The sequence below is a fragment of the Bos indicus x Bos taurus genome, chromosome 28 (genome assembly GCF_003369695.1).
Source record: "Bos indicus x Bos taurus breed Angus x Brahman F1 hybrid chromosome 28, Bos_hybrid_MaternalHap_v2.0, whole genome shotgun sequence".
Taxonomy (NCBI): Eukaryota; Metazoa; Chordata; class Mammalia; order Artiodactyla; family Bovidae; genus Bos; species Bos indicus x Bos taurus.
In genome coordinates, this window is record NC_040103.1 from 32742817 (window position 1) to 32756821 (window position 14005).

At 42.0% G+C, this 14005-nt stretch overlaps 1 protein-coding gene across 1 annotated transcript in view; it reads right to left on the minus strand.

Moving 5' to 3' along the window:
- Positions 1-14005, minus strand: part of KCNMA1 (potassium calcium-activated channel subfamily M alpha 1) — a 771888-nt gene that overhangs the window by 161021 nt on the left and 596862 nt on the right. The window contains 2 exon segments of the mRNA XM_027530425.1: positions 3974-3985; positions 6449-6517. Of these exon segments, the coding sequence (XP_027386226.1) occupies positions 3974-3985; positions 6449-6517 (81 nt within the window).

The window sequence follows — 14005 nt, forward strand, 5'->3', positions numbered from 1 at the left end:
CATCGCCTTCTCCAATAAGCTACCTAGGAGGCATCTTACTGGTACTGGAAGACCTCTGTACTGACTGAGATATCCAAAGCGTTTTTATCCCCATGCCGTATCTGGAGATGGGCTCATCTGGACCGGCTTTTGGCTGCACAGTGGAGTATCTCCCTGTTCTTTAAACCTCATGGCTGATTGTGTAAGGCACTGTAAGCACCTCCTAGGGCATCGCTGACTGTGTGATTCTAGGATGCCCTCTTGTTCTCGTTTGGACAGGAGGGGAGGCTTCACATCATCTCTGTGTGAGATTCAAGGCTGCATCATTTGCAGTACCCTGCTCAGGCTAAGGCAGCCTTCTGAGTGGGAATCAAAAGACTGAGCTCAGCTCTCGAGAATAATGAAGGAAAGAAATCTAGATACACAAAGAAGTTAGTTGTGCTGGATTCCACTCATAGATTTAAGGGTTTGGTAAAGAAGCACGTGCCCCTGATTTCAGGGGACCATTGCATATAATACTTCCTGTGTAAGGGTACAAAGTTTCAAAGTCTCTTGAAGGAAGTCTATTACTCTTTTTGATATTTTAGACAGTGAGTCTTCTATCCACATTCCAAATCTAGAAAGTTTAAATCCATTAAATCCTCTTCTCTTTGAAACTATAAAAAGATAAGGATCCTAGACAGAAGTAACTTTTTTTCCTGCCAAATGCTTGCTACCCTTAGAATATGCTATTGACCTTCTAATGGGAATATGTAAATCTTTCCAAAGATCTTTGATCTCAAAAGATGTTAAGTTTGTTTGGCTTTTATGGCTGCCAAAAGTCTCCCTCCCTGTGCCTCACTTGAAAACAGGCTTTTGCTCCAATTTTGTCTAATTCACTAGCTTATCAGAGATAAACTTCAAGATGTGTCATGTGAAGAATCAAGAAAATCTCTAAGAAAAAAAAGCCTAAATATCAATTAGCAGAATTCCAATAGGGACATCTTCTTGGCAGGGGTGGATTTTTTCTTAATTCAAGGAACTATAAATGATCCTCTTTTTTTCTATGACCTTGTTAATTTGAACTGAAAACATTCAGTAACAGCTGGAGGCAAAGGGCTGGTGTGATCCCTTCCCCAAGGGTTCTTACTCTCCCCCTCTTTTTCCTAGTTTTGTATCTAGACTTATTTTTTGGTTCCTTATACACCCTATGGAGCAAATATTTATTTTCTGTAGGGAAACCATCATTAAATAAAAGACTGAAAACCATAATCCTATTTTATTTACTTCTATAAGCAAGTTTCTCATGCTGCTGCTGCCGCTGCTAAGTCGCTTCAGTCGTGTCCGACTCTGTGCAACCCTATAGACGGCAGCCCGCCAGGCTCACCCGTCCCTGGGATTCTCCAGGCAAGAACACTGGAGTGGGTTGCCATTTCCTTCTCCAATGCATGAAAGTGAAAAATGAAAGTGAAATCGTTCAGTTGTGTCTGACTGTTAGCGACCCCATGGACTGTAGCCTACCAAGCTCCTCCGTCCATGGGATTCTCCAGGCAAGAGTACGGGAGTGAGGTGCCATTATCTTCTCCGAAGTTTCTCATAGTAATCAGCTTAAAGCCCTGCCTGCAATAGGCACATTTCAACTCTCTTGAATGAGTGAAAACCATAAGCAGTGGCCTCAGTTACAGAAGTGTCTCTTTCCTTCTCTAATAAAGAGAAACGTAGTTGTAGATGTTCTTCCAAAGACCAAGCTGCAATTCTCACCAGTTGGGCCTATCAAAGGAGTGACCACACTCCTGGGGATTTGGGGCTTGACAGCAAAATGATTTGTTCCCTTTCTCCACCACTTACGCATAACAACTGGGAAACATCTAGTTATCCCTTCTTCAATCATCATAAACTTTACTTGGTCGCTATTTTTGGAGACAACCAAGGATTAGTCATTCAACTGAAACACATTTTTTTAAAGTGAACTTTTTATCCATTATGGATAAATATGACAGGTGTTTATTTCTCTCCTCCCTCCCCTCAGTTTTGATAGGTGTAGCGTACCATTCCCTGAGCAATTACAAAAATATCACTCACATGAGAAAACAGTTTGTACTTGATAACATGGCAATTATATCTGTGTCTAGCAAGCTAATGGGACTTCATGAACTAGAGCAAAAAGATAAGGACATCGAGCACTTTATTTCACACTGTGCCCAGATGAATCATGCCACTGGGGGGTGGTCTTTCTGACCACACAAGGTCACAGAGGTTGCTATTGGGTGGGACTTTGACCAGTGGTCGCCCTGCAGTTTATGGGCTATGTTCAGGAACAGCCTAAAGAAACCCCAAATCACAAATCTTATTGACTTTCTGGAACTTTCCATTTCTTCTTGGGTTTAAAATATATTCTGCTAGAGTCCCACACAACTAGACACACGCACTTTTCCTATAAAATATATGTAAGGGCACGGTGAGTATTCCATGCTTCAATATGTTTGAGCCCAATTCACTTACACAGAGACAGCATAATAAAGATTGCTCCCAGTTGGTCACACTCAAATGACCACCTCTGTGGTCTGCCAGTGACAGGGGCAAGGACTTGTTTTGCCTGAATCCATCTCAGTAATTTTAGAAATGTCATTTTAAAATCTATTTTGGACATAAGGAAAACAGTAGCCATATGCGATGGGAGAGAGAGTTCGTTTGGGAAGGACCATGATGCATATTTGGTTCTGGGAGCAAACCGTGTCACTTTCTGATACACTTCAGAACAAGTCATGCCTATATCACGACATGCCTCACCACAAGATAAAAGGGGTCAAAGGCCAAAAGCCAACAGCAGAGGTGCCCCACTGTGGACCTTTGAAGATGCAAAGTGTTGCAGTAACTTCTTGCAGTTGGATCATATCAATAATACCAAACTGACAGGAAGCCACCTCTACTCAAGAACATCACAGAAGAATCTGATTTTGGAAAGAGTTTCAGATAGATAGATACACACACACACACACACACACACACAATTACAGACAAAAACACATGGCAGTGATTACAACCACAGAACAAAACAACTCTAGAGAAGACGAACAAAGAGGCATCTCAATAGTATGTTTTCAACAATACTGTCTTTGAGAAAACAACACTGCAAATATTAACCCAAAAAGTTGGGGGGAAAAAACATCTATTGATGAGGATTTGGTCGTGCTTCATGCAACATAAAACAGCAGCAAAACAGGGTGAGGTCACATGGTGAAAACTGAGATACTTCATATTAAGAAATATGCCCAAACACATTGGGAAGAAAGAGAAACATGAGTTCATCTCAATAAACAGTACTCATTCAGCAAATCAAATGTGATGACTTGGCAATTGAGTAGCAGCATTCTAAGTCTGTACTGAGTACTGGCCCAGGGAGAAAGTACAGTCAAATGTTATCATCAAAATTAGCATACAGAAAGAGAGTTAAGTGTAAGGGCTTGGTCTCTGTTTTGTGGATAAAAGGACACAAACTTGTCTCTACAAGCTGGAAACGGGACACAGGGCAGAGGAGGTCACTGGGAATGTGGATGTGGTATGCAGACAAACGGCACCAAAGCACATCAGGACAGGACAGAAACAGACACTGAGGGCTGGAGAGACGCATTCTCCTTTGTCAGCTCTACTAGCGTTTGCTCCCATCGCTGGTGCCATGACTGAAAACAGGGTTGGGCCTTTGTTTTGTGTAGCTTTCCTGCAAAGAAGTTAGTGCATGATCCGAAAGAATCAACAAATCAAACAAGAAAGGCAATATGCTACTTTCAGTGTTTATGGACTCTGGTTGGAGAGAGGTTTGTATATAAAAACACATATATACACACACATATATATATATGTATATACGGGGCTAGACAAGGGAATGAGATTATATATATGTATACACATATATATAATCTCTATCTTCCTGAATTCTTGGCAAAGGGTTAGTCCTGTGGTTAGACGTGAAGACGGAGGGTGGAAGTTGGGAGGAAAGTTAACGAAGAGAGCATACCGCTTTCGGCTTCTGCAAAACGACAAGAAAAGAATTGAAAATCAAACAATTGGATAATTAGTTGATTGACACCAGAAGGAAAGAAGGAATAAAACCTTTGTTTCAAGTTATTTGAAGGATGCATGTGAAAACAAGGTTTTCTGGCAAAGCATGGGAACAGTATCATGGGGGTGAAACGGCAACAAAGGAGGCAGTTCACACAGGTCAGAGGCACGGGGCAGGGTGGAAAAAGAGGGGGGGTGGGGCGGTCCTCTGAATGTTAACACCCAGTCACTTAGGAAATGGGAGAGGAAGGCAAATGGGACATTTTTAAATGAAGAACAAAATCAAAATGAGTATCTCAGGAAGGGTCAGAAGCTCAGTTCTTTTTAACACGGACATTGTGTTTGAGTCCTGTGTTTTCTCGGAGGCATGATCCACATTCCCTCCAACACACCTTTTTCCACAAGAACCAATGTGCTTCCACACTGAGACCAAGCCATGTTTGAGGATTAAAGCTGGCAGCTATAGACAGAAAGCTAAACCCAAGTCTTATTGGTTCTTTTCTCCCTCTTCTGAAAAAGGAAATTCTAAAAGCTCTCTGTATGTACAAATATGGCTTTGTTGAAAATATCTCTGATTTGTGAATTAATTGGAGCATCTATCAAATAAATGATTGTGCCTTCAGGGAGAGCACTGAGTTATTTTTCTTAGAACAGTGACTGCGGATTCACACTGAAACCATTAACAGTCTTTCTCTCTCCCTCCTTTGTGACCAAAAAGTGGCAGGTGGGAGATGGCTGGTTAAGGTACAGGGTGCAGGCTCCTGCTATGGAACTATTCCAGAATGGCTGAGAAACACTCTTCAGCATCACCCACATGATGACATTTTTTCCCTTAGAGATGCACAGAAGTGACAGAGAGCACTAAATTATACAAAGATTTACTAACTTGGCAACATGAGAATATCATTTGCAGAAACCCAGGATACACATTTTCCCCTACACAGGTACAAGGATATATTGGCAACAACATGGAGAAGCAACAATCCCAGAAACATCCACTTTATCTGTTGAACTGCAAATAGCCAAGAGCTCTCGGGTGTTTTGCAAATAATATTCTTCACTTTGCCAGCACAGAGAAGAAAAACGTATATCTACATAAATAGTTGTCAACTGCTAAGACCATGGTCTACCATGTGGTCACCAAATCTACCATTTTGTCTTCCTTTTGGTTGATTTGGATATTCAAAATTATTTAATATGTGATCAGATTGACTTTGTGAGCAATCTGATCTGGTGGTTAAGGTAACAGAGAACATTGGATTGACTGGCTCACAATCCAGTGTTTGATTTTGTTTTTTTGTTTGCTTTGTTTGGGTCATAGAGACACGGACTACATATTTGAAAAGAAAGTGAAAGTGAAGTTGCTCAGTCATGTCTGACTCTTTGCGACCCCATGGACTATAGCCTACCGGGCTCCTCTGTCCATGGAATTTTTTAGGCAAGAATACTGGAGTGGGTTGCCAAAGTCTGGCTTTATTGAGTCATTCACTCAGAAAATGGAAACTCCTTAAATGATGATAGCAGGAACCTTCTAGTCTTGCCCTGCAGTCAGTTAATAAGGCATTTATTGGAGGATATTTCTACCATTCCCATGGACACCTACAGGTAAACTTTTTAACATGGATGTCAGTTCAAGGGCCATAAGCCTGAGCACTTCTCAGTAAGCTCTCCTTCTAAAGCTATTGATAAGAATTGAGGAGCAAAACGTCATCTCTCTTTTATCTGTAATGCATCCAGTACTCCAACAAAAATTCCTTGTTAATGGCAATGCTTCCTCCTTCCAGCACAAACTCATATATTGACTGGAGTGTTATCTATTTTGACCAGACCTGGTCCCTCATCAGTCTGATTTGCACATAATTAAGTACAAAATAAATAAATAAAGAGGGCTCCTGCCTCCAAGCCCTGTTCTCTGGGCTAATTTACATGAAGCTGATATTCTGCCACCTGGATGTCAGTTGCACCGGGAGAAACACGTATGGTGCACAATAGGCTGCTTGTAATTTGGCTCCAAGAGAGCTGTGATCTCCCATCACGGCTCTGCCCCATGCCTGCTTTGAAGGAGGCCAGAGTCCACCTGCTTTTTGCTCACAGCAGTAAACATGGGTTTAAGGACAGGGTCTGTCCCTCGTTTTGTATTTAGAGGGTGAAAAGTGTAAGTTGGTGTGATCAGGTGGAGATCTGGATGCCTCATTCCTTTCCCCTGGAGAAACAGTCTCTCCAGTGGGGTTTGGGATGCCAGGTGTGTCTGCGATAGAAGTGGCAGGATCTAGTTAAATACACCTTGAAATGTGACTTCAAGTCAGGGAAGTATTGCATTAGGGTTCCAAACAAATAAATAACGCGTTACGAAAGAAGTGAACCGAATGTTCCCAGCCTGCATGCTCACCATCATAAACGTCAGGTGGGCACTGGGTCACGGCGAACTTACCGGCTCTCTCGATTGGCGGACTTGTACTCAATGGCTATCATGAGAAGCTTGAGCTTCACAAAACACAGCCTGCAATGAGACAGAAAGTGCTTCCCAGTCAGTGGTTCCAAATGACCAAAGGCACACAACAAACACTGTTACGACCTTTCCATCTCCTGATGCGGTCATTAACCAAGGGACCCCTATTCAACAGTCTGTGTGCCAGAGGGAGGGGGCTAGGAGCCACGCCTCCCCATCCTCCCCATTAAACTTGATTTCTCACAAGTGATAAGGTGCTGAATGTTCAAAGTGCAAATTGCACTCAGGTCTGGATGTCTAGACACACACCCCAAGCAGGGATTTCTGCCTGGGGATTTATGCTGGGCCAGATTCATTAGTTACTCGGTTGGGTAGTAAAATGTTAACTGCAGGGGGAGGGAGGTATTTGGAGCAGCTGGACCTGTTATTTGGATTCCATTTCGGTTTTTGTACAAATGGCTCATATTGTTGTTCCGAGCAGACCCCTGTGCGCTTGGAATGATGGTAATAACCCTTAGCACGTGATGACGGCACTGTGACTCCTGGCTCCATCCAAGCTCTCTCACTGCATCTGCCGGGTGTTCCTACCTGCAGCCCAGACTGCATGGAGGCTGGCTGGCTCCTGCCTCCAGGTCTTCACTCACATGGTTCCTACCGCAGAAAGCCTCCTCTGCTCCCAACCTAATCTCCAGGCCCAAGTCAAATTGGACCTTCCAATGTAGGCCTTCCCAGACTACCATCACTCTCTGATTTTCTATCTCAGAACACCTCCAGCACCTTGTGTGCAACCACATCATTTAGCCCTTAGTTGATTTTATACCGGCTGTGGTTGCCTCCTACGGTTTCATGTGTCTGAACTTTATCTCCTCAACCAGTGCAACTTCTTCAAGAGTTACAGACTTGTTTGGAATTCCTCACAGTACTGTACATTGAACCTGATACAGAAAACTCAAAAAATGAATGAGTTCTGCTTACACATGTTTGGTTCTAAGAGAACAAAAAAAAAAGTTCAGTAAAATACTTATGCATAAAGATGCTCATGGAAGTACTACGAATACACAGTAAAAAAAAACTGAAAGTAACCTAAATGTCCAATAAAAAGGCAAAGATAAAATAACATGCAGTATGGTATTAGCATTCAAAATGACTTTTAGAAGAATATTTCAAGGTAGATCGACAGATATTATTTTGTAGGTACAAAGATGTGAATAACCTGATACAGTGAAAACATATATTTATAAACTCATAGAAATAAGAGCTCACATAAACTAACAAAGAATTATATACATTCTGTATCAAAAGTTTCCTAAATGGGCATTATCACTCATGCTTTAAGGACTTTTAGACAGGAAAACATTGGTTGACTGATTGAGAAATGAGTTGATGGTTATTTGGCTTCAGTGTTGTGAGGGGGAGGAGGTGCTGGGTCACAGGTCAGGCTCTTGGTGTTCTCATTTCATCCCCATAATATCCCTAAGAGGGAGATATGACCCCAGTTATTCAGACTTCCATTGGTGTTTCTGGGCTTCCCTAGTAGCTCAGATGGTAAAGAATCTGCCAGCAATGTGGGAGACCTGGGTTCGATCCCTAGGTTGGAAAGATCCCGTGGAGGAGGGCATGGCAACCCATTCCAGTATTCTTGCCTGGAGAATCCCCATGGACAGAGGAATCTGGTGGGCCACAGTCCCTGGGGTCTCAAAGAGTCAGACATGACTGAGCGACTAAGCACACATTGATGGTTCTGTTTTACAAGTGATGAGACTAAGGCTCAGAAAGCCCGTGCAACTTGCCCTAAGTCCCCAGCTCATACCTGGCAGGATATACAACATCTTTGTCCCCAGTGAAGCCTATTTTATGTCAGGGTAGATAGGCAATATACCAGTGAATAGCAGATATACCCGGGTAGATAGCAAATACACCAGTGAATACATAATACCTTTCCAGATAAGGACAAACACTGCAGAAAATAAAACACCTAAGAGGTTAAAGAGTAACGAGGGAGGTGTGTTATCTGTGATGGTCCAGGGGGAAAAATTAATACAAGAGCACAGAGCACTGGAGCATGATGATCAGGGGCAGGCAATGAGGGCATCTGGGCAAAGAGCTTTCTAGGCAGGGGAGACAGCAAGTGCAAAAGCCCAGAGGTGGAAAGGGAGGCACAGTGTTTAAGGACCAGCATGCCAGCCAGTGAGGCTGCAGCTGAGCGAAAAGGGCAACGGTGACCAAGCAAAGTGACAGCAGAGTGACAGTCACCAGGTCAGGGAGAAAGGTGGGAGCCAGAGCGTGAAGACTTTGCCGGCCACAGCAAGGAATCTGCAGCTTATTCCGAGTGGACTGGGAGGCTCGGGGTTGGTTCTAAAGAGAAAAGTGACATCATCAGATGCGCTGAACCTGGGGACGTGCTGCTTGCAGGTAACGTGCTGGTGAAGGCCTCAGGCTCTCTGGTGGGAACAAGGACAGCTGCTCATCCCTGCCTGGGACGTCATGGTCCCCCACACTGCTTTCAACAGTCAGATTTCAGAGGACCACTTGCATCCAGGCGCTTCTGGACTCTCCCGGTAATTTGCAGGTTTTCTGATTCCTGCCAGCAAATGCTAATGACCTGGGCTTTGTGCTGATTATGCAGGCTGCTGAAACACCAACCCACATATCCAACTACGGCTGGAAAAGTGCTCTTCTTAAGTTATGTTTGATAGAGCATCACACTAACACACACCGTTTATAGGGCTGTTACCTCTGGAGCTTAAATTGTTTAAAATATCAGATGGCTTGTGCAATATTTGTTGAAATAAATTACCAGATTAAGTAACCACTTTTTAATGTAAATAGCAACCAAGAGCCAAACTTGAGGAGAAGGCTGATCTTAACTCAGTACAGATCATGAAGAGGCTGATTTGCTGAAATCTTTCGAGCAATAGCCACTCCCATTAAGAATTCTGATGGTTCTTGGCATCAAGGACCTTAATTGCTTTAATGACCTGATTGTATTGGTGAGAAGGGAAGAAATAGTTCATAGTTAGGGTGAATCATGTCTGCCTAGCTACTACAATACCATTTTCCAACTCTATATAAAAAGAAAGCCGCTTTATAACTCAGAAAAGTCATTAAAATCTACATGGCTTTGTGCATATTCCTCACCTAGCCCAGGGCGGACCAGCAGACCTGAGTCTTCTTATGTAACTTTCAAATCCATATCTAAAACGATTCTATGCGGGCTTAGAGAGGCCTCTTTCAAGAACTCTTTGACTTAAAACAAGCCTTTGTTCGCTGGCCAAGGGGATTAAGAAGACAGGGACTAAGTGATACAAACAAAGTGATCACAGGGAGATCCTGGGTTCTGTGTGTTTGGTTCCAGGCCACCTCAACAAAGCAATATCACAATAGAGCAAGTCACATGAAATCTTGTGTTTCCCAGTGTATGAGAAAGTTATGTTTACACTATACCACGTCTATTAAGTGCACAATAATAGCATCATGTCTAAAACATAATGAACATACTGTAATTAAAAAAAAATCCATTGCCAAAAAAACAATCATAAGAGTGACATCAAAGATCACTAATCACAGGTCACTATAACAAATATAATAATCATCAAAGTGTTTGAAATATTGTGAGGATTAGAAACGTGACACAGAGACATGAAGTGAGCAAATACTACTGGAAAAATGGCTTGAATAGGCTTGCCACAGACCTTCAATTTGTTAAAAAAAAAAAATGCAGGGTCTGCAAAGTGCAATAAAGACAAGCATAATAAAAAGAGGTGTGTGTGTAAATGCAAACAGTGTCACAACCATAGGTTTTGCAGACTCAGGCACTTCAAGATTGACCGGCCCTGCCCTTCTCACACGGAGGACAAGCTGAGGTTCAAAGAAGGAAAAGCAACGTGTTCAAGGTCAAGTGGTGTTTAAGAAGAAAAGCCAAACGCAGAAATCAGCAACTTGTTCAAGATTAAACAACTTTCATGGAGAAATGTCAGAAGTGGAAACCAAGTCTCAGTGCAGCGTGCAACACAGCCGCTTCTTACAAAAGCAAAGGGAGTGAAGTGGTTGCCAGAAGCACACAATGCAGACATACTCTGTTTGGTCAGTACAGGGTTTAAAAAACAATAACAACAGCAAACAAAACACTAGAATTAGATACCAACAAGTGACTTCATAGAAAAGCTAGCTTTCAGTTTTCCTTGAAAACCAGATCTGGCCATATTAGAGCTGCATTCAGGACATGTGCTCTCCAATGTGCCACAGTCCCCTTCACTCCCTAAGGTCCCAGACCTCCTCTTTCTAATTGTCTGTTGCTGTCTGTCCCCAGTAGGCATTGTTGTAGTTGTTCAGTCGCTCAGTCGTGTCTGACTCTGTGGCCCCATGAACTGCAGCATGCCAGGCTCCTCTGTCCTCTACTATCTCCCGGAATTTTCTCAAATTCATATTTATTGAGTCAGTGATGCTATCTAACCACCTTATCATCTGCTGCCCTCTTTTTTGCCTTCAATCTTTCCCAGCATCAGGGTCTTTTCCAATAAGTTGGCTCTCTGCATCAGGTGGCCAAAGAGTTGGAGGTTCAGCTTCAGTAATAGTCCTTCCAATGAATACTTAGGGTTCATTTCCCTTAGGATTGACTGATTTGATCTCTTTGCAGTCCAAGGGACTCTCAAGAGTCTTCTTTAGCACACAATTTGAAAGTATCAATACTTTGGCATTCAGTCTTCATGATGATCCCAACTCTCATATTTGTACATGACCACTGGAAAAACCATAGCTTTGACTATATGGACCTTTGTCACAAAGTAATGTCTCTGCTTTTTAATACGCTGTCTAGGTTTGTCATAGCTTTCCTTCTAAGGAGCAAGTGTCTTTTAATTTCAAGGCTGCAGTCACTCTCCGCAGTGATTTTGGAGTTCAAGAAAATAAAATATCACTGCTTCCACTTTTCTCCCTTCTATTTGCCATGAAGTGATGGAAGTGGATGCCACGATCTCAGTTTTTTGAATGTTGAGTTTTAAGCCAACTTTTTAACTCTCTTTTTTCACCCTCATCAAGAGGATCTTTAATGCCTCTTCACTTTCTGCCATTAGAATGGTATCATCTGCATATATAAGATTGTGATATTTTTCCTGGAAATTTTGATTCCAGCTTATGATTCATCCATCCTGGCATTTTGCATGATGTACTCTGCATAGATGTTAAATAAGCAGAGTGACAATATAGAGCCTTGTCATACTCCTTTCCCAATTTTGGACCAGTCCGTTGTTCCATGTTCAGTTCTAACTGTTGCTTCTTGACTTGCATACAGGTTTCTCAGGAGACAGGTAAGATGGTCTGATACTCCCATCTCTAAGGATTTTCCACAGTTTGTTGTGATCCACACAGCTACATGCTTAAATGCAGTCAATGAAGCAAAAGTTGATGTTTTTCTGGAACTTCCTTGCTTTCTCCATGATCCAACAAATGTCGGCAATTTGATCTCTGGTTCCACAAATCTTGAGCAATTTACAATTTACACTGGAAACAGAACTACATCTTTCCCTGTTTAAAATTACAGTTTTTTGTTAGTTCCTGCCATAGAAAACTGGCGAAAGTCAGGTACAGCCTCTCTTGGGGTCCGGGAGGAAGGGCAAATCAAGGTAAGTGAATAGAGTGGGTGGGCTGTGGCCACACGTGTTTACTTGTCTCTCTGTCCTCAGACGGAGAGTCTTCAGTGCATGACATATGCTTTGTCTCTCTGGCATTTTTCAAAGTGCAAAGAGTAAGCTTTCCGGAAATGCTGATTAAATACATGTATGAAACAATAGGAACCAAAATCTCATGAGCTGCTGGCATGATCCACAACAGATAAAGTGGTACACTCGGAGAGTCTAGTTTAGGCAGAAAAGGATTAGGAGTCTAGAATCGTGAAACAAGATACTTTTTAACCTGTGAGTTAGAAGCAGACAGGAAAAGAAAGGTGTAGAAGGAACTAACAACAGTGATATGCTCTGGAATCTAATGTTTGCCTTCAATCTGCTGTGACTTGAGGTAAGTACAGTTCTAAGGTATAGACTGATTTCTCCTTGGAACCAACCCCCCCCCCCCCCCGATCCTGTTACAAAAGATGTGCCTTTGGACTACTTAGAATTGATGTCCTAAAATTAAATATTTACTTGCATCATTTGACACCATTTTTTTGTAAAGCAAAATAGGTTTTGCTCATCTAATCTTCAGAGTCATTCTTATGGCTTGAGCATATACAGACCTGCGATGGGAAGAGAAAGGAGGCTTAATGTGAGGGAAAAAACAAGAAGGAAGCCAGGAAGCTTCCGCAATGAGATATACAAGATGAAATCATCCATAAGGTAGCAAGAATTTAATTCTTGTTTTCTAAAATAAAATGTCCCAATATGTTCAAGGCAGGAAGTTGCCACTGGATGCAAAAATAATTACAGGGGAATCGAAATGAATTCTTTTTTCAAGGAAAAAAAAAAGCACTACTTGTCACAAAAAGGTCTTAAACCAGCAATCTGCAATAAAACTGTTGTAATAACAAGTTAGATTGCTTTCTTGATAATTATTAAGTAGAGGTCTACCAAATTTGACAACATTATACAAAGCTTTTTTTTTTTTTTTAACTGCCAACATCATCTGTTAACTACAGTAGTTTCAACCCAGATGTTCCTGAACAAAGGCTCTTAAGAATTAGAGTCCAACTGTTTCCACCTACCCAGAGGGAAATAAATTGTTCTTGCTATTAAATCAGCCCCCTTGACTAGAAAGACTGCTTGCTTGTAGGAATTAAGCACAGAAACCTGTTGTAGAATTGATACTTTCTAATGTGTTCAGGGAGGGTATGCAAAGATGTTGTTTGGGGCTACTGAAGATGATTCACCCAGGAGTGAAGGGGCAAGGACAGAAGAGGCAGCTTTCACTGTGCCCTCCAAACCTAGCTCCACCCTGAAGCGCCAGCCCCTCTTCAGTTGTCCAGAGGCACCCTGGGAATGTCAGACTGACACATGTAATCAGAGTGGATGAGGATGTGAACACTGAGCACTGTGAAACCAGATCTTTAGGATCTAGGGGCTAAAACGAAGAAAAAAAAGAGAGATGCACATTTAGGAGCTCTGATTTAAAATGATAAGCTCTCAAAATAAAAACATCAGTTAAAGAAGCTTTGAACCAGTGGGATTTGTGAGACTCAGTACCAGGAAAATGGAAGTGATTTAAAATGCTCATGAAAAATGTTGTTCAGATTTCCCAGTAGCTTTGAAAAAGATGGAGTGGGGAGGCTTTAGAATACCCACCTTCAAACATACCCAAACTCACAATATTTCCACTGCACACCTAAGACACTTGAATGTAAATATAATTATATTCTTTCATACGGGCAATTAACATCCGCCTAAAAATCAGTAAGTGCATTTTCAGAAAGCATCAGTAAGTACATTTTTAAAGAAAGCTTTGCTAGTATTATTCATCAGAAATATAAAACATAAACTGCGTATTTCTTATGTGCATCCAGCATCAAGTCAAGTCCAGGCATTTTCTGTTGGATCGCCTCCCTAACCTGTC